We start from the raw sequence: 19,611 nt of genomic DNA, 5'->3' as shown, positions 1-19,611 counted from the left end.
TTTTGCAGATTTTGTTGAATGAATGTGAGAAGTAATACTGCACTTCACAGACAACACAATCAATGCGTGAGCGTGTGTATCTTTTACATCCCAACGAGCTTGTTCTGCCATAGGCAAAACAACTCTAACAACAACAATCCTTGCAGCAAGACCTACAACATCCTCAACATCGCCTACATCCTCAGAACCAGGACGTGCACCAATGCCCTACACAATATTCCAGACATGCTCTGACACAAGAACAAGTTGCATTATGTTAGCCCACATAGGGTAATTTTCCCCATCCTATTTGTTCTCAGCAGCAAACATCTTGAACAGATCTGTGTTGTTGTCAGTATGAGCGAATGACTACACCTGATGTGAAAACTGCCAAAAAGAGAAGAAATAAAGTGGGAACAACACGTGCTATATAGCACAAACTGTAGAAGATTTTAAGGGACCTATTATGCAGTAAACAGCACTAACAAAAAATTTGCACAAAATGATAAAATAGCATGTGCGTTACTGCATTTAGTGGAAATAGAGGTCGAATGAGCCCAAATCAAAATTCTGAGCAGACCGAGCTCTTTGACTTTACCCAAAATATTTGTCGACCTACAAATGATTGCCAAATCTCACAGAAATCAGAGAAAGTGAGCAGGCGTGTGCTAGAGCTGCAGACAACTAAGCCCGAGAGGATGCAACCTGCTCTGATACCAAAAACACATACAGCTTGGAGAAGACGAAGGAAGTTCAAGGCAAACAACAGAGAGTGTATTACTTAGTGTGCAATGGAAAGATAGATAGCCATAGAATAATGGGCGTATATACAATCCACAGGGGAAAAACCTCCTAGAGAGGGAAAAACTGTCCCGGTGGTCCTAAGTGTGTTCACACACATCAGTACCACATGTATATGGTAACAAAACCCCTATGGATTCCACACAATTTCTTTGCAATATACATGCATTGATTATTCATTGATACTTTAAAAAAGAGGAGAATGACATATGATGATCAAGGAAGCCGCTAACTTACTTTAGTCATGGAGATTGTAGTCTCCATGGTCCTGTGTATACTTAAGCTTATCTTTGTTGTAACGAGATCCAAAAGCATCACTAACGAAAATCCTTTTTCTTTTTGGGGGTGGGGGGGTGTTCTTATGAAAGTGTTGTCTCGTGTTACAATCTTATCCTTAATTTGATTATAAGCATGCTAGTTTAAATATGTGTGTGGAAATGATGCTTGGTTTTTCATCCAAAAAGTATATTATGCTAAGGTGAATTTATACCTAAATCAACCTTAATCTAATTAAGGTTTTCATTGGTATCAAAGCTTAGAGTTTTTCTCTCTTACACAAGGTAGAGAATGGTTCAAGCATATACTCTTTGGGAGTAGTATTAGTTTCTCTAGCATCTAAGCTATTTGACTGAAGGAAAGAAGAAACGCAAGGTGCTAAAAGATAACTATGGAGAATAATCCACCTATTGATATTAATTGGCATCAAATCAAATACCACGGAGAATAATAACATTAATTGCCATGAAATCAAACGTAAGGAAGATGAAGCTTCAACACAAGTACCTCTTGCTATAAGGTACTTAGTACAAAGGTTTCATGAAGCACACTAATGATCCATGGTGCAAGGGTTAATTATTGCACATGACATGGTTCTTACTAACTACACGGGCTCTTCTTTGAGAACAAGGTTACCAACAAGGGAGTGGTCATATTGACAGGCTTGTCAAATGCTTTTCAAGGACTACATTCTAATCACTCTCCTAACCGCACCACAAAGAGCAAAGATCTCCCTCAAGCAACAATTCTCTTTCAAGAGTGAGAGAAGCGATAGAGGTTGCTTCCATCAAAGGAAGAGAAGATCTCCATTGCCATCACCAAGTCCTCCTTTCCAACCCTAAGAAGCTCTTATAAAGCTATGTCAAATGCAATGAAACGTTCTTCATGATGATGCAAAAGGACCTATCATGCATGGATGTAAGCAAAAAATCTTCAAAAATTCAAGGAAGGGAAAGATCATCACCTTCCTTTCCTTTGATGGCACTTATTCCCATACATATAATTTTGATGCCACCTGTGGAGCTGAGAGATTCACTATGCAATCAAAGCTACACTAGGTATCTATGTACCTCCAAAAATCTGCTTGTCAATGGTGGGCTACTATGCAAATCCAAGGGAAAAAGCTAAATAATTAGAAAGAATGCAGAATTGCTATTATATGGCAATTTTGAACAAACAAATCTAAAGATGAAGTGCTTATGGATTGGCATAGTATTTAGCCCTAGAATCGGGAGTCGCTTCAAAAGTATGTGGACAAGTTTGGGATCACCATCTCAAAACCACTATCTTCAAAAGAAGCTACTCCTCACAAAACAAGAAACAATATTGTGTAGGGATTTCTAAGGATATGTGCACATATGTTAATGTCCAAAAGCTTTAGATGATCTCAAAAGTCATCCACCACTCCATGGTTGCTACCCAGATATTCTCTTTCAATAGGATGCCTTATAAAGATAAGACATATGAGAAGAGTGAGAAGGATCCCTATAATGAGCGCATTTTTGAAATCAAAGGGCAACATAAGAGCACAAAGAAGGGTGTACAAGGAAAAAAAAACAAGCTCTCAATGCAAGAGCTTTAGAAATATAAGAAGGAGAATCAGTGTTTTAAATGTGGAGACCAAGGGCACACCTATCATGCATGTCCCAAAGGAATGCCAAGAAGGAATCTTCTCATTCTACCCATGTCTCTTGTCAATCAAGAAGCTAGTCAACTATGGTATGCATGGAGTAGGATTAGAGATCAAAGTTTTTTCATTCTCTTTGATCATGGATCTACTAATAACTTCATTTTGATTGAGTTAGCTCAAAAGTTAGGCATAAGAATTGAAGAACTAGGATTAACACTTGGTGCATTTGGAGCCTTTCTTGAGGGGTGCACTATTCAATTTTGGGAAAAATCCTAAAATAAGGAGTCATTTTATCCATTCAAACGTGTTAAAAAAGGGGGTTTTAATTATCCCACGAACGCACGTTATATAGGGGGTACTGAATAGTGGACCCCTCGAGGAGATTTTAAAGGGCAACAAGTTTCAGTTTGTTGGGTGAAGAGGGGGAGATCGACCGCTTAGAATATTCAACACAAGCTTTCAAGCCATCACCATCAAACTGTCCCCCTCTTCGCCCCACAGTGGTATCAGAGCGCCAGGTTCGAGGATTAATCGGCACCAGATTTCAGTTTAAGAAGGAGTTTTCTCTAATCGACAAAACCCCAATTGCAACTCATCGACTTTGCAATTCAAGAATTCAAGGGCTCGTGGAAATTCGAAGTATAATTGATCGAGTTCGCAGAAGAAAACTCGATTGTTAATTGGTGGCTAATCGACAACTGATTTTCAATCTCGGCTTCATGATGGTCAAAAGACGGTATGTCGAGAATTCACTTTTAATTCTAATGCTTAATCATTGCGGACTGTGAAGGCAAGAAGAAAGTAGCAAGGGATTGTAGAATCCGAGCAAGGATCAAGGAAAGCTATGGCGACCATAATTCCAAAAAAAAAATCGACAAGCCCTTGAAAATCGGCAAGCCTTTGAAAAATCGGCAAGGCTTTGAAATCTTCTTTTGAAGACTCGAAGGTCGAAGAAAAGAGAGAAGGGGTTGAAGAGGCCAATAAGCCCTTGACAAAAAAAAATCCAGGAGCGGAGTTTGGGAGGCGTAAGAGAAGGCAAGGAAGACATCGAGGAAAGCCTATGTGAATCCCTGCTTACACACAAAAACCTCCCTCTGTCGACCTCCACCAAAATACACCTAATTAACCCCAGAAGGGGCGCCTTGATCTGCTGGTCACTTCGTCCTCCTTCCCCTCAACCTAGAACGTCTTCTGCACGACACCAGAGCTCCAACAACCATCAGCGCTGTCGCCCTCGCTGCCTGCAGTCTATTTTCAGTTTTTTTTAAACTTTATGCTCTCAACATAGTGTCCTCATGCAAGGTGAATTCCCACTGGATGGTCCAGGGCCGCCCATTGTAGGCATTGTTTTATAAAAACACAAAAAGAGGCAAAAGATGCAATCAGTCTTCCCTTGTTCCTCAACAAAAAACAAACAAAAGAAGTGAACAACCGCGTACCAAGCATTAGAGCAATTGACGGGTTTTGCTCCTCAATTTCAAAAAAAAAAAAATCCCTCGATTAACTACCCAATTTATATAAACCTCGCAGATTATTCTCGAAAGGCCGTCAACATCACTTTTGGCCCTTTTTTACACTCACAACCATAATTCAAAAGGGGCGGCGTCTTCAATCGACGTACAGACACCAGTTCAATGACCTTTGACTTTGCGTCTCACGAAAGATGTTTCTATTCCTTCAAGCTACGGTAAACCTTCCTTTTTGCTACCAACTGACTGCCATTAATTTTGGGACTAAGGGGGACTGGACGCTACAAATTCAACTAGCTCGGTGACGCACTGTCGAACTGTCTATTCTCTGGCAATTTCCTAGCACATCGCCATTCTGGACTGGACGCCACCGCTCGTTCTCAGCTAAGTACATTACATTTCTGTTATTTATTTTATTTTATTCCACACATTGCATCTGTGAATATCACCAAATAGCCTTTTTAAGCATTACCACTTAATTATTTATCAAAAAAAGAAAAAAAATATTTTTTTAAAAAAAAAAGAGAAAAGAAAAACAAAAGCACGCCATCATGGCACATCTTCCTCATGCACCCACGATTACAGAGCAACTTCAAAATTTGCAGCAGTCACTCATATATGAACGCATGCGAAGGCAAGAACTTGAAGATAAATTATTGCATTCTGCACGCACCGAATCTGCACCGGCACCCAAGAAAAAAAAATTTAGTAGAAAAGCCTTCACTTTCAAAGATTTTGATGGCACTAAAGATGCTAGCACGGTTCTAGCATGGGTTAGTCAACTACATGACTATTTTCATGATGAAGACTTTCCTGAGCGTGAAATAGTAAAGTGTGCATCCAATCATCTCACTAGCAGCGCTGCATTGTGGTGGAACGCCACCAAACAACATGGAAGAAGACCACGCACATGGAATGCATTTAAAAAAGTGTTTTTGCCCCAATTTTTGCCCACACAGTACAAAGCTAAAGCACGACGTCAATGGGATTTAATTCGACAGGGTAGAAATGAAGATGTACAGGGTTACATTGACCGTTTTTGGAATTGTCTAATTCAATTGCAAGCTATTGAACATGTCAGTCGCAGGAAATTGAAGCGAAAGTACATATCAGGCTTGGCACTACAAATTAGTGCTGAGGTAGATATGTTTGAACCAGATTCTCTGTCAAAGGCCATTAACTTGTCTCTCAACGCAGAAAAGAAGAAAGGTGGACATTCCTCTCACACTGATCAACCTGCTAACACTAATCGCAACAAGAGACCTCCTTTTTCTCCTAACTTTGACAGAAATAAACACCAAAGCCATACTTTTTTCAAAAGACGAAGATTTGACAATCCTCCTACGACTGCTCAACCTCATACGAGCAACAACAACAACAACACCCAGCAACGAGGCAACCAAAATTCTTTCAACCAACGTTCTCCTCCAACTTCTAATTGTAACAAAAAGGTGAAGTGTTTTAAATGCTTTCAGTATGGTCACTATGCAGATAAGTGCCCAAATGGTCATGCTAAGGGCAATGGTCAATCCAATGGCCATTCAAATGGAGTCAACAGGAATTCAAATTAGAAACCCTTCAACAACAACCGTCCCAACGGAGCTACTCTTAACCTCATCGAAGATGCTATACCTGACGACAACGAAGTGGAAGTTAACTACGGTGAGGGATATGATCCTGATTATGATAACGATGACATCCCATCCTCAGGTACTCCTATATCTCCTCACACTTTGTTTAAAGTGCAAGGCATTGTTAAGGGTGAAAATGTCACCATTCTGCTAGATGATGGTAGTAGCCATGATTTCATTTCCCCACGATTGGCACAGCAACTATCACTCTCTGAAATTTCATCACCTCACAAGGTCAAAATTGTTTTTAATAATCAACGTTTTAATTGTAAAACTCAAGTCACTGTTGAAGTTTGCATTGGTGAATTCACACAAGCACGTACATTTTTGGTAGCACCATTGCATGGACTCGATATGATTTTGGGAATGCCATTTCGTCATGAATTTGACCCGTTGATCAATTATAAAACACGTACAATGTCTCTTACTCATAATAATAAAACTTTCTCCATCCAAGCAACACTGTCACAACAAAAATTTCCACTCCTCTCTCACACTCAAGCCAAACGAGCAATTCAAAAACAGGGGAAAACATATCTAGTATTGGTAAATCAAATTTCTGCTGAAACTGAAACTTCACGTAATTCCATACACGATGAATTTCTCTCACAATTTAAAGTTGTTTCATGCATGATTTGCCACCTGGAATTCCACGATCACGCCCCGAAGACCACAAAATTGACATCATACCGGGTAGTGAACCTCCTTGTAGAGCACCTTATCGTGTAAATCCTACCGCACAAAGGGAAATACAAACTCAAATCACTGATTTACTTGACCGAGGCCTAATCCGACCTAGTAGCTCACCATACGGAGCTCCAGTACTTCTTGTCAAGAAGAAAAATGGAACCTTTCGTATGTGTATCGACTACAGGGCTTTAAACAAGATCACCATTAAGAATAGGTTTCCAATTCCTAGAGTGGATGACCTATTAGACAAACTGAAAGGGGCACACATATTTAGCAAAATTGACCTTAAATCAGGATATCACCAAGTCAAAATGTTTGAACATGATGTCTACAAAACTGCTTTTAGAACACAAACTGGACACTATGAATTTCTTGTCATGCCATTTGGTTTGACAAATGCACCAGCTACATTCACACGCATGATGAATCGCATTTTCATTGACCATCAAGATTTTGTGATTGTATTTTTTGATGACATTTTGGTATTCAGTAAATCTGAAGCAGAGCATAAGCAGCATTTAACACGTGTATTTGATTTGCTTGCACAAAATCACTTCTATTTGAATCCTGAAAAGAGTTCATTTTTTCAATCTGAAATTGAATATTTGGGACACATTGTATCGGGTAAGGGAATACATGTCGATCCAAAGAAAATTGAAGCCATTCAATCCTGGCCTAGACCCAAAAACTTGCACAAGCTACGATCTTTTATTGGTCTTTGTAGCTATTACAGGAAATTTGTTCGTAATTTTGCTTACAAAGCACATTATTTGACTCTCTTAAGCTATGGTTATTTTGCTGTGTACTCTCTAATTTAGTCTCCATCTCTTACACATCTCTTACACTCTCTTACAAGCTTGTCTATGTCAATTCTATGTTTACTGTGTGTGTGTGTGTGTGTGTGTGTGTGTGTGTGTGTGTGTGTGTGTGTGTGTGTGTGTGTGTGTGTCATAGTCTAGGTGAGTGTGTGTGCTTGGAAATTGGAAGAAGAGGTGGACAGTTTGATGATGATGGCTTGAAAGCTTGTGTTGAATATTCTAAGCGGTCGATCTCCCCCTCTTCACCCAACACAGTTACACCAATAATCAACAAGCCAAGGCTCTATTGCAGGGCTACATAGACAAAAAAAAGCTTCATGAGGATGTAATTATGAGAGCACCATGGTTTCATTGCATGGCTACTCAACTTAAGTTTCAAAGTTATAAGTTTTCATCATAGAGGTAAAGCTATGAGTCTCAGTACTAAGGGGAAGGGAGTACAAGTGACGTGGTATCACATATATTTATACAGAAATAAAGTCTTCTCTTTTCTTATAAATGGTTTTTGTCAAAGACTCCTCTCCCACCACAATGGAATCTAATACCAACTCAATTTGCAACAATGAAATGAATCACATGACTGTCCTTCAATCATATAGAGATTTCTTTTCTGACTCTATCCCAAGTGAATAACCTCCCCCAAGTGGGAATGATGTTGAGCTCGCACCTGGAAGTCCTCCTCCTAATAGACCTCCTTATCATGTTTCTCATGCACAACAATAAGAGATTCTCTCCCAAGTTGATGAGCTCATAGAAAATGGAATGGTATGTTTAAGCTCATCTTCTTTTTTCTCATATGTGCTTTTAGTGCAAAAGAAGATGGGGCCTTATCATATGTGTGCGGACTACCTACTCTAAATGAGAGAATAATGAATAATTGATTCCCATTTCTTTTCATATAGGACGTATTTGATAAGCTACAAGTTTAATCCTAATTTAGTAGAATTGGCCTTAGAAGTGGCTACGATCAAATAATGATTGAGCCAAATGACATATTGAAGACCGCATTTTTAATACAATTTGGGTTTTATGAATACTTGTTGGTAATGCCTTTTGGTCATCCTGTAACTTTTGATAGGTTGATGGCAATACTCTTTCAAAAGCATAGAGCATACATGGGAGTATTCTTTGATGATATAGAAATCTACTCCAACACTTTGGAAGAACACAAATAGTCCTTAAAGGAGGTTTTTGAAGAATTAAGTGCTAACAAGCTCTACGCAAATGTAAAGAAAAGTGAATTCTTTCTCAATGAGATGTGATACTTGGGTCATATTTTTTTGAAAAAGAAATGCGTATGGATCTTGAAAAGAGTAATGAATGAGTGGTCACAACCAAAGAGAGTACATGAGCTAAGAAGCTTTATAGTCATGCATTCCTACTACTGACGATTCATAGAGAAATTTTCTATAATAGTCGAGGCACTTTATGAATTAACCAATGAAGAAGTTAAATATCAATGAATTATGAAAAAGAATTGTGCCTTTACTGGGCTCAAACAAAAGCTCATGACCAAACCCCTTTTGGTTTTACCAAATTTTATTGAGCCTTTTGAGGTCCATTGTGATGCATGTCATGATAGCATTGGGGCAGTCCTTTTCAAGAAAGACGTCCCATGCTTATGAAGGTATTTGATTACACCCACACAACAATAGAAACTTGGGATCTATGAAAAAGAATGGCTTGCAGTTATTCATGCATTAGATTCATGGAAAACAATACTTGCTAGAGACACCTTTCGTCATATGAACAAACCATGTATCAAGTACTTTCTAACACAAATCAAGCTTTTTGACCCAAAAAAAGGAAGGTGGGATAATTTTTTTTTTACGATTTCACTTTCGGTAGCTCACACATAGGGAAAGCAAAATGCGGTTGTAGGTGCACTCTCATGTTGGTATAAGGCCAACGTTGTCTCTAGACTATGTAGCTACTATGGTTGACCTAGAGAATGACAAGAACCATGAACCTTTCTCATTCAAGGATAGACATAGCGTACACGGGGTTGGAGGTGGTGAGGATGAGGAGGTGCATGAATGCTTGCGCAAGCTGGGGATGTTGATTGGCACGATGAGAGAGAGAGAGAGAGAGAGAGAGAGAGAGAGAGAGAGAGAGAGAGAGAGTTGCTTTCATTGTGTTGACATGCATCAAGAGTGCAATAAATATAAAGCATGTGCGGAGAGCTTCTCCGCGGTGGTAAGCAATCATGAGGTCATCATGCAAAACAATAAGGCTTGCCCAGAAGTATGGGCCTCTCATGTCCATGAGGTTGCGCGCGCACGCGCGCACACACAGAGAGAGAGAGAGAGAGAGAGAGAGAGAGAGAGAGGAGGAGGAGGAGGAGGAGGAGGAGGAGGAGGAGGAGGAAGGTGAACCCAATCGTGGATGCCCTTGGGGGGGGGGGGGGGAGGTTGTTGAGTGTTAAAGAGGAAGGGGAATCTTTCATGCTAATTGGGATTTTTATTTCAAAGTCTACCAATAGGTGAAGGGGTTTTGTAAGGCAAAAAGGTAGATTTTACTAAGGGAAGTCCCGTATATAGCAATAAATAAATACCATCTCCCTAGTACTACTAGTACTACTAGTGAATCCCAGTAGGAAGGACCAAGGTAATCAATGGGAGAAATACTTACCTTTGGTAAACTTTGCACACAATAACACATCACATACTTCTATAGGCAAGTTTACATTTGAGATAATTGATCTTCAAAATTTATCGATAGACGAAAATGTGCATGCCATTAAGATAATTTTTCAAAAGACAAAAGAAGTTGTTCATGTGCTACAATAAAATACAATAAAAGCAAAAAAGAGTCGTTGATAAGCATAGAATACCTTTAGAGTTAAGAAATAAGAATGGGTTTTGCTTGAATTCCCTAAGGCCCAATCGTTTCAAAAGATAGAATTGGCAAGATTGTTGTTGATGAGGTCACTCTAGGTAGTTCTCTTGCGTGGATAGTTCTTAATGAATTACCATATTCTTACAAGACTTTTCTTTCCACCCTTGGAGACTTTATGAAAGAGAGCAAACTTGATGCTATAAAGTTTGACGATATTGTCTCTCTATTGCTACAAAAGGAGTCATTTTAAGAAAACATTTATATATGTAGTACGATATCGATCAAGCTTTTGTGGTTGCTCGCTTCAGCAGTAGTAATGTTGCCACCTCTAATGCTCTTTGTGTAGGTAGTGGGTCAACAACTCCTTGGAGATTACATTTGTGGGGTGATTTCACAATGTACATCTCTTTTCGAGTGCTCTCTCTCTCTCTCTCTCTCTCTCTCTCATATTAGCAATGTGTTCAAGAACACTCATGCTTTAGTGGGAGAAAGAGTAGGGAGAGAGCGGAGATCTTATTAAAGTTAAGTTTCAGTTCCTTATTGTGTGAGTGTCTCTTGAGGTGGAGGGTTCAATCCCTACATAAGGCTAGATACACACCAAATCAATGCATGCGTGCTAGTTTTGGGGATAGGCTGAGAAGCATTACACAATAATAACATCTATTTTTTAAAAGGTAGCTACATTTTCAGCAACAGCTCGTAGCACATTAGTTGGATGCCTTTTTGAGGTTGTGTTGGCATGAGCTCAATCTCCACCTAAGCTTGGTGGTTGCCTGATAGTTTTTTCACACCCCTTTTGGGCGATGAATAAGCTAATGCTGACTAGCTTAGCGCACGCCTAAGTTTGGGCGGGGGTGTGTAAGCAGCGTAAGAGTTCTATCACAAGAAGAACTCGATGTGCCCTTGTGACACATAAAGTTATTGCTCTATGATGTTAGGGCATGGTCACGCGAGGCTTAGTTATCTGTAAGCCTCGACAGGCCCGACGATGACAAGTACAACAACTCAGAACGTGACGGGGAAGCGCAAGTAGTGAGAGAGAGGTTGAGGTGCAGCGAGGAGAGAGAAACAAAGGGCACACCGGCAAGCTTCCGGCATAGTTTTTCAACTATGCTGAAAATGGAATAATAAGCTTACTAAGCCGGTGGCCTACTTCAAAAAGCTACGCAGCGTCAGATTCTGTCGCCCTAGCTTACGAAAAACTAAGCCTCGCATGACCATAGCCTTACCTACATGATAGCACGTGGTGACCGCAAACGAAACCCTAGTATAGGTTTTCCATTATGTATCGTAAGATGGGGTCATTAGTTGTATGCGTATCTCGCAGACGTGATGTGCAGCAAAGCTCAGGAGGGATAGCGCCTCTACTCTGCTTGTAGCCTCGCTTTCTAATTGCGGTGGTGGCAATGAACGGGGCGCTGTCCACCCTGGGCTTTGTGGCGGATCTTGTCTTTCTCTTTCCTGTTGGTGTGCAGAGCCATACGTTGCCTTCATTGGCGTACCAGATCCCGTTATTGGTGCTGCCCTTCTGTAGCTGTGGCGTTACGAGTCTGGAGGTGCTGTGAGTGCTCTCTCTTTCTCTTTGTTATAACTCACATCCGAATACCCCTCCCCCCCCTTCTCAAACACACAGATACACAATGGTAAGATGGCTGTGGAGAGCTGCTGGCCTCTCTTTGTGAGGGTAACTATCATGCTCCAGTTTTCTCGTAATTGGGTTGTTGAGTTCCCTTGTCACGGGTGGTCCAACAATGAGCGCTTTGGGCGCATTATTCTGTGTCTTATTTTTTTGCGGCTTGATTCTTTACCATATCTGTATAGGAGCTCCTGTATAGAGCTTCTAATGCATACCTGCAACTACTTGCTGCATACCTTTCATTCTGCTTTTGAATGATCTTGTGCAGGAAGTCATGTTTATTGCCAACTTCTGTTGTTTGATTCAACTATCTCATAGTCAAGCACATGTCAAGTGCTCAAGCATCTATGGGTAATTGCAAATAAGGTATTTTACACATGTACTTCTGTGGAATGGTAACATGGGAAGGGGGGGGGATTACCAAAAGTCGAGCGAAGAAATCTGAGCAAAGCTTAACAAGCAAGCAGTCAAATCCAGCAACCATCTCTCCATTTTGAAAAAAGATGCATTAGACTCACATTTTATCTTCCTTGCTATATTGCAAGTGAGGGCATGATAAAAAACGTAAGTTTGGCGATGAGAATCTCTTGCTTCTCAAGAAGAAGCATGATGGGTTTGTAAATTTTTATTGTTGACGTTCTTTGATCCCATTCTCCTTTTGAAGAGTTTAATTTAGTTGTTTTATTTATTTTATATGGTCATTTAATTTGCATACTGAATCAATGAACTTTGAGTATGCTATATCTTATTCTCTAGGATTCGTAATGTAAATGCGAGCCAGTAGAATTTCAAGTAACTTCTACAATGGTGTGTCCATTGTAATGAGTCTAGCAATACATCTTAATTTTGTGTCTCATTGCCGAGCACCAATAATATTTGCATTGATCGCGCAGGTTCCATAGAAGTATATTCTTAACTCGTAAAATCGTCACACTTTTATTTATGTAGGGATATCATAAAACAACTTCTAAGAAAAAGTTACAAATTGAAATGGAAAAGGGTGTGTTATAACCATAGAAAAACTCAATAAGAAATTCTGGACGTTGATTGTCTTAAGTGTTTTCAAAACCCTTGCATGCTTAGGCTACCTGAGTGGCTACCAAGGATTGGTGAAGATATTAATATATTAGTAACGGTGACTACAAGCATTGTGCGTGGAAGGTGAATATATAAGCCTTGCATGTGGAAGGTGAGAATAAAAAGAAATGCAAGGAGGGGTAAATTTGGAGCGTAGCTTACATAGGTTACTTGTGCAAAAATTGCTTCCTCTTTGTTGTATCATGTCTGCAATAGAACTCTCTGTCTCTCTCTCTCTCTCTCTCTCTCTCTCTCTCATAACAGGCCTTGACTCCTCGTCTGCTAGATCTTTTAGGTTTCTTGGGATAGTTTCCTAGGGTGTTAAAACTCTCTTCTTCGTCTTCTCTCTCTCTCTCTCTGTCTCCTACCTATGTATGCATTATGTCAGCTACATCCTTGCTAACCTCTCGTTATTGCACAATTTCGACCTCTCCACAAATATGTCCAAGGGGCATATATCCACCTTCATTTTAGAGATTCGTCAGCTGTTTCTCTTATGGAGATCTCAAGGTTTTTCCACCAACAAAGCCTCTCGAAAAACACGAGAAATAGTGAAGAAGTGATTTAAGTGGATGTAAAGATGTGGACGATTTAGTTCTAATGAAGTTGGAGGTGGGGGAAACAATGCAGGTTACATGATATCTAGCAAAAGTGCAGTGCCGCGTAACAAAAGAAAAGATTAGTTGTACACAACCTTGAAAAGTGGCCACACTCTTACGTATTCCAAAGGGTTGTTGAAGATTTTGGTTGTAAGCTTGATGAAGAGGTTTAGGTTTGAGGATTGCTCGATGCTTGAGATTGTGATCAAGTGTATGGCAAATGGAATGCTTTTGAGAGAAGTCTTGGTGGAAAGCCAATTCTTAGCATATTCTGTTGTCAATTCTTAGCGTATTCTGTTATCATGCTTGATGAAGCACATAAAATCACACACGAATGTCTTCTTTTGCCTAGGTGCTTGATGCTAAAGTTTTTAAAGACATGCTTTTTCAACCAACATATTCACTACTTTTTTAAGGACACTTCCTGTCAAGTTTATGTATGCAAAGCAACCCAGAGAGTGATGATGTAGATGATGCACTTATCCTTGTTATGCAAATACATTTAATTGAGCCAACAAGTGATAATATATTCTTTTTAGTAGGATAGAAAGAAATTGATAAATCGCGTCGGATCTTGCATGAATGAACGAAGGGCTTGGATCCCAATGTTCTAGAGCTGATTATACTCCCAGGTTATAAGGCCCTTTTTGGGGAAATGTAGACAACAAATTTTGACCCAACACCATTAGTTACAAGGAAATTTGTAAGGTTTTTGATGACTCACCTTTGAGTTATGCTCAGGTAGGAAGTCGTCGCCTTTATGTTACATGCCAACTCAAGCTTTGGAGCTCCAAGTGTACCAAGGTCAAGTGTACATAATTATGTACGTCCTTTCACCTATTATTACAGTGATATGTTGACTATGTGAAGTTTGCCAATGGTATAAAGCACATATAAGGTGCTTGTTTGTGTGCTCCCTCTCGCAATGTTAACTCTTGGATGACACTATTGATGGCCTAGCAAGGAAAGGACAACATGGTTCATAATGTTCTTTGTTATTTCAAGAAAATGCAGTTAAGAGACATTCATTGACTACCTAATACATTTAGTCATTTAGGTCTTATTGAGAGTCTCTTTATGCATTATTGTAAGTTGAGGACATAGCATGGTGTGGAGCCACGCTTGGAACCTTATTCCCCCATTATTCTTGCATGGTTCATCTTAGGGTTTTGGAGTCTATGGGAGAAACCATTCTTGCTTTTTTGTGCTTGTATTTCACAAGAGATTTTTGCAAGCAGTAGGCAAGCTAAGCAAAAGAAACTAATTTCTCTAATTACCCTCTTGTTTGATGTTCATGTGTCCTCAATAAGGCTTAACTCGATCAAAAGAAAAATGGGTGTCATAAGATAAATGTTGCCACCAAAAGGATTACTATTGGGAACAAGAAGATGGTGGTTGACGATGGCAAGGGCTTGGAACAATACGAGGGGGTAGAGGAGGAAGAAAAGCAATCTCATCTCAATGTAATAACTCCTCCTAGAGGAGTTGGGATAACTTTGCGAGGAAATCCTATCCTACAAAGCCTCAAGAGCAAGCTATGACTAATACAAAAGGTACACTTACACTCCATGTTTCAATTTTACAGATGTGATATGTGGATCAATTTATACCATGTCATTGAAGCAATCAATTCATAACGTTTGTGTTTAAAAGGTTGTAGATGAACATGGCAAGGATTCCAAGGAGTATCCACATTGTCCAATGAGTTGACACAAGGAGAGTAAGTAGAAGCATCTCATCCATATCATCAAGAATTTCAAAAGTTTGTGTGAACTTAAAGGTAATGAATTCTTCTTTAAATTGGAGTATTTTTATAAGAATCTTTCTAACATTGGAGACACGGTATAAGCTCCCCTCTTAACATTGAATGGGATGAAAGGGATTGGGAAAGGGCACATTTTCCATGGTATTATTAGCAATGTGGAGGATGGTGTCAGCTAGACACTGCACTATGCATTGTTTTTTCTTTTTTTAAAACAATTGGCTCAAGCATCCCCATGCATGAAATGCATTTGTGCATTGATAGAAATTATTAGTTGCGAATCTTCTCCTTTTGCGAATGTATACAAAGAAAGGAGAAGTTGAAGGACAAACCATACAAGAAGTTCTCTTGTTGAGTGTGTTAATATGAAGGTAAGGCTTGTCATCATCTAATGATGGCCGTACGTACAAGTTGGCACAAAAACCTTGTAGCTAGCGAAAACATGCCTTGACGGTTATTAGTGTGTTCACATCCCATAACAAATAATCTCTAGGAGTGATGTGGTGAACATGTTTAAGGAAGTGTTCGACTCTACATGATCAATCCACAAAGGGACGCAAGCCAAAAGCTTTGTGAAAAACTTCAAAATTTCTTACGGTTTAAAGGCTTTGTACAAAGATATGAAAGTTTGTTCTGGGTAGGCACATGAGCTAAGTTGAGCTCTCCTATAGAGAGTCCTTCGTGACGTAGTGATAATTGACCTTAATGTGCTTTTGTGTGAGCATGGAAAGCTGGGTATACATTGCCACTCAAGTAGCCTTCCAAAGCTTAGACCGACCTACGCTATGCACAAATTTTCTTAGTTGTGAGATTGTATACTAAACAGATGCCCTTCAAGTGCATACATAAGTTTTGACAACCTAAAACCTATTGTTGATAGAGGGTGACTTCAAAGTAACTACAATGTCATACAGACCAAGCTTCAAACCTATCTTCATAGGAGTAGCATTAGAATTGTAATCTTCAAGCTCTAATCTACACAGCAATGTCTTGATGCACTATGTATGACACAAGGCAATTACCTCCATTGCATTGATTATCCTATAGCCCCTAAGCAATGATGCAAAGTCCATAAAGGTGACATTTTGAAAGAGGCATTAAAATAAGCAATATGTCCCTCATTTGCTCTAGTGAGAAGCATGCCATAAACTTATAGAACAATGATTAGTGCATCATTTGTTGTATGCTTGGTGTACATACTGCTTTTAGTTGTAGTATGTTGACAACCATTTGCAAGCCAAATAAGTATTACACCAACCATGTGGAGTGTGCTTTAAACCATGCAAAGCCGTGTTCAAATTGCACACCCTGTTTTATTTTCCATTTTGGACAAAACCACGAGGTTGCACTCTACATCTAAACCCATGAGGTTTCACTCTACCTCGAGGTTTCTCATGCTAATCACCATTCCAAAATACAATCCAAATGTCCAATTGATATACATTTTAGCCATATTCAATCAGATTCTCAACAAGCCTCTTATGGATGAGATTATTATGCTTTGGCTATATTTAGAATGTGATACAAATGAACCTTTGTCATTTGATATAGCACAAAGATTGGTTGTCTACAATGTGATTTGAGCATGATACTTATATGAAGCATGGCATGTGGACTTGTGTGACTTCCCATTGGAAAAAAAAGTTTACTGACACTAAGTGGATTTTCAAGTTGAAACATAAACCTAAAGTTAGTATTAACCGTTATGAGGATAAACTTATGGAAAAAGGTTGCTCTTAAGAGAAGGACATTGAATCTAATGAGACCTTTGCTCCTACTTGTCGTACGACAATAGTTTCCCTAATGTTCGAAACACGGTTGCGGGAATGCATGCAAATATGGAAATGATGAAGGAGAAGCTCAAGAATTCATCCTCCACATGCTTAATTACAAAGTGCTTTGAGTTTGACTATTCTAAAAACCATGTGTAACCAAGTATGCATGAATCTTTTTATTGCAAGCTTGTGGAGCTTGCTTCAAACTATGCAAATCTTTCTTAAGCATGCATACCTTGTTTTCTTGCCTTTTTTAAACAAAACCACAAGGCTACGATGCGTACACTTATGTAAATTGCCATTAAAAAAGGCAATTGTTGTATCTAGTTGATATACATTCCAACCATTATGAGCTGCCAATGCACAAATGGTATGAATGGGAATCATATGACAAAGTGGGAGCAAAAGTCTTATAAAAATCGGTGCCCTTCTCTTGAGTATATCCTTTTGCCACAAGTCTTGCCTTCTAGCGATCAACACTACTGTCAGGGGGATGTTTTAACTTGCACACCCACTTAGTACCAACCATCTTTTTTCTAGGAGGCAAGTCACACAAAAACCATGTCAAAAGCATCATACTCAAATTGCATTGCAGCCAACCAATTTTCTAAATTTGTGATTATCAAATGACAAAGATTGTTCCTCATCATATATACTAGACACGACCATAACATAACAATCTATTGCATAAGAGGAACATTGAAAACCTAAACGAGTATGACTAAACAAAAGTGCACCCAATTTATTGTTGTGCCGGGTTTGTGCCCACCCATCTTCATATGCTTTTAACCGGTTCATGTTCAACCCTAATATCATGAATTACATCTTGTAAATTTGCATCTAAAAATGGCTAGATGCCACAATAGTATTATGAGAAGTGAGATCGTGCAATATATATTTCATTCACAAACCTGGCTACAAAACCAAGTTTGAAAAGTGTAGATATAGACAAAAGGTTCTTCTTGATCACAAGTACATAGAAAGCATCCAAAAGTGTAAGAATTTTTACCTATAGCAGTAAATGCAACCTTTCTAACTCTCGTAACTAGACAAGAGGAATTGTTGCCACACGTGATAGTAAGCAATTTATATTTATCGTCCAAAAATGCATTTGGTTGTATTATGGGTTCCCTTCATTATCGTCAAGGAGGAGTATACGTCTAAAGAGTTTAAATGCATTTCTGGAAGTCGTGGGATAAAACACTAACGTACAATCGTCTTGGTGGGAAAATAAAACAAGTTGTGGAGATGGCATCATGTACGGTCAAAAGCCAAGGTTTGTGACACATGTTTTGGCCTGATACTATCAAGGGTGTTGTGTATGTACTAAACACAAGTCCCACTGAAGGATTGTTGTATATTACTCTGTATAAAATGCTGCATCGTAAGAATTCATGTATTGATAACTTGTGTGTCTTTGGTTGTTTGCCTTATGATTTAGTGTTTTAGCAACAATACATAAAATTGGATGATAAGGTTGTAAAATGCATTTTTGTTGGTTACATCTTAGAAGGCAAGTGTTACAAGTTGTATCATCCTTGAACAAAAAGTTATCATGATTAATCAAGATGTCGTCTTCATAGAAGGGTGCAATTTAGCCTTTGATAGCATGTGTTAGTTAGACAAATGTGAGCTCACAAAATGTGTGATACAAGTGAGACACATATACAACCCATGCAAATTTCAATTGATATTGTGGATTAGCAGATATACAAGATGTACAAGATGTACTTGATGAAAATAGAATTGAAAACGAGTAGGTTGAAGGTATGTCAAAATGGCTAGTGTGGACTTTGCATGATAGTACATTAGGTACTAGGATGTGAGTGAACACACTTAGGAGGGTTTTTTTCCTGAGCTTGAATATATGTCAATCACTCTAGAGCAAGCCTTGCCTTTGTATTGGCACACTCAATAATACTACTTCCTAGGTTGTATGCTCTTGAGTTTCTTCTTCATCATCTCCATCTTTGTGAGCATTCTTGCATTCATATTTTCAACAATTGGTATTAGAGTAGGCTTTGAAATTTAGAGCAATGTCACTAGACCCTTTTGGACCATGTTCTCTAATCGAGATCATTTTTTGTGAACATTCACAAGGTTCATTTTGACCTTCGTTTCCACTATTGGCGGTACCGTGTCCATGCAATTCCATCATTTTGTACAAGTTTTTGTAAAATGAAAATTTTATGGAAAAGGAGCACTTTGTCGTGTTTTGTAGATTGCGTTATATGGCTCAGGTTGGTTATTCTTCTATACAAGCAATTTTAGAGTCAAGTGTAGGTCTTTCACATGTTCTCTGTTGAGGACAAACTAGATGGGGACAATTTTTCATTTTGGGCATGCATGATGCAACATGTCCTTATTGCAAAGGAAGTTTGGAACATTGAGTGTGGCTATGGTGTAAGATTAGGTTTTGTGGGTATAAATTCTATGGATAATGGTGCAAGTTCTAGCAATTTTACTAGAATTGTTTTGCATACTATTGGTGGACAAGCTTGGCTCCACATCCACTGCTTCTTCAAATAACAATAGGTCTAAGAAGTTTGGTGATAAAGACAAGAAAAAGTGGAAATGTCATTACAGTAAGAAAAATGATTATCTCATCAAGCAATGATCTAAACTTAAGG

The 19,611-nt window shown here is 39.0% G+C and overlaps 1 protein-coding gene across 3 annotated transcripts; it reads left to right on the top strand.

The window, feature by feature from the left end:
• Positions 1–11,436: 11,436 nt before the first annotated feature.
• Positions 11,437–19,595, top strand: LOC147447719 (uncharacterized). Of its 3 annotated transcripts, XM_086523433.1 has the most exons (5): positions 11,437–11,688; positions 12,037–12,119; positions 14,190–14,267; positions 14,755–14,997; positions 15,098–19,595. In XM_086523433.1, exons 1-4 carry the CDS (start codon positions 11,539–11,541, stop codon positions 14,792–14,794), a joined length of 351 nt encoding a protein of 116 aa, XP_086379559.1. In that variant the 5' UTR covers positions 11,437–11,538; the 3' UTR covers positions 14,795–14,997; positions 15,098–19,595. The 3 variants fall into 3 exon arrangements, 1 of the variants encoding a protein (XP_086379559.1); XR_015189633.1 differs by lacking the exon at positions 12,037–12,119 and having other exon boundaries at positions 11,553–11,688; positions 14,186–14,267; XR_015189632.1 differs by lacking the exon at positions 12,037–12,119 and having other exon boundaries at positions 11,641–11,693; positions 14,186–14,267.
• Positions 19,596–19,611: the final 16 nt, after the last annotated feature.

This window comes from Adiantum capillus-veneris, chromosome 11, assembly GCF_014529385.1.
Source record: "Adiantum capillus-veneris isolate H3 chromosome 11, ASM1452938v2, whole genome shotgun sequence".
NCBI lineage: Eukaryota > Viridiplantae > Streptophyta > Polypodiopsida > Polypodiales > Pteridaceae > Adiantum > Adiantum capillus-veneris.
Note: the sequence above shows the minus strand (reverse complement) of the source record. Positions and strands in the feature narration are given on the sequence as shown.

What these genes read in the sequence shown, in the direction of transcription:
- LOC147447719 (XM_086523433.1), top strand. Translation starts at nt 11,539, where the DNA reads ATGAACGGGGCGCTGTCCACCCTGGGCTTTGTGGCGGATCTTGTCTTT. An exon ending in GTGGCGTTACGAGTCTGGAG is followed by an intron (nt 11,689 to 12,036) that starts GTGCTGTGAGTG and finishes GATCTTGTGCAG; the next exon opens with GAAGTCATGTTTATTGCCAA. An exon ending in GGTCAAGTGTACATAATTAT is followed by an intron (nt 14,268 to 14,754) that starts GTACGTCCTTTC and finishes GTCCTCAATAAG; the next exon opens with GCTTAACTCGATCAAAAGAA.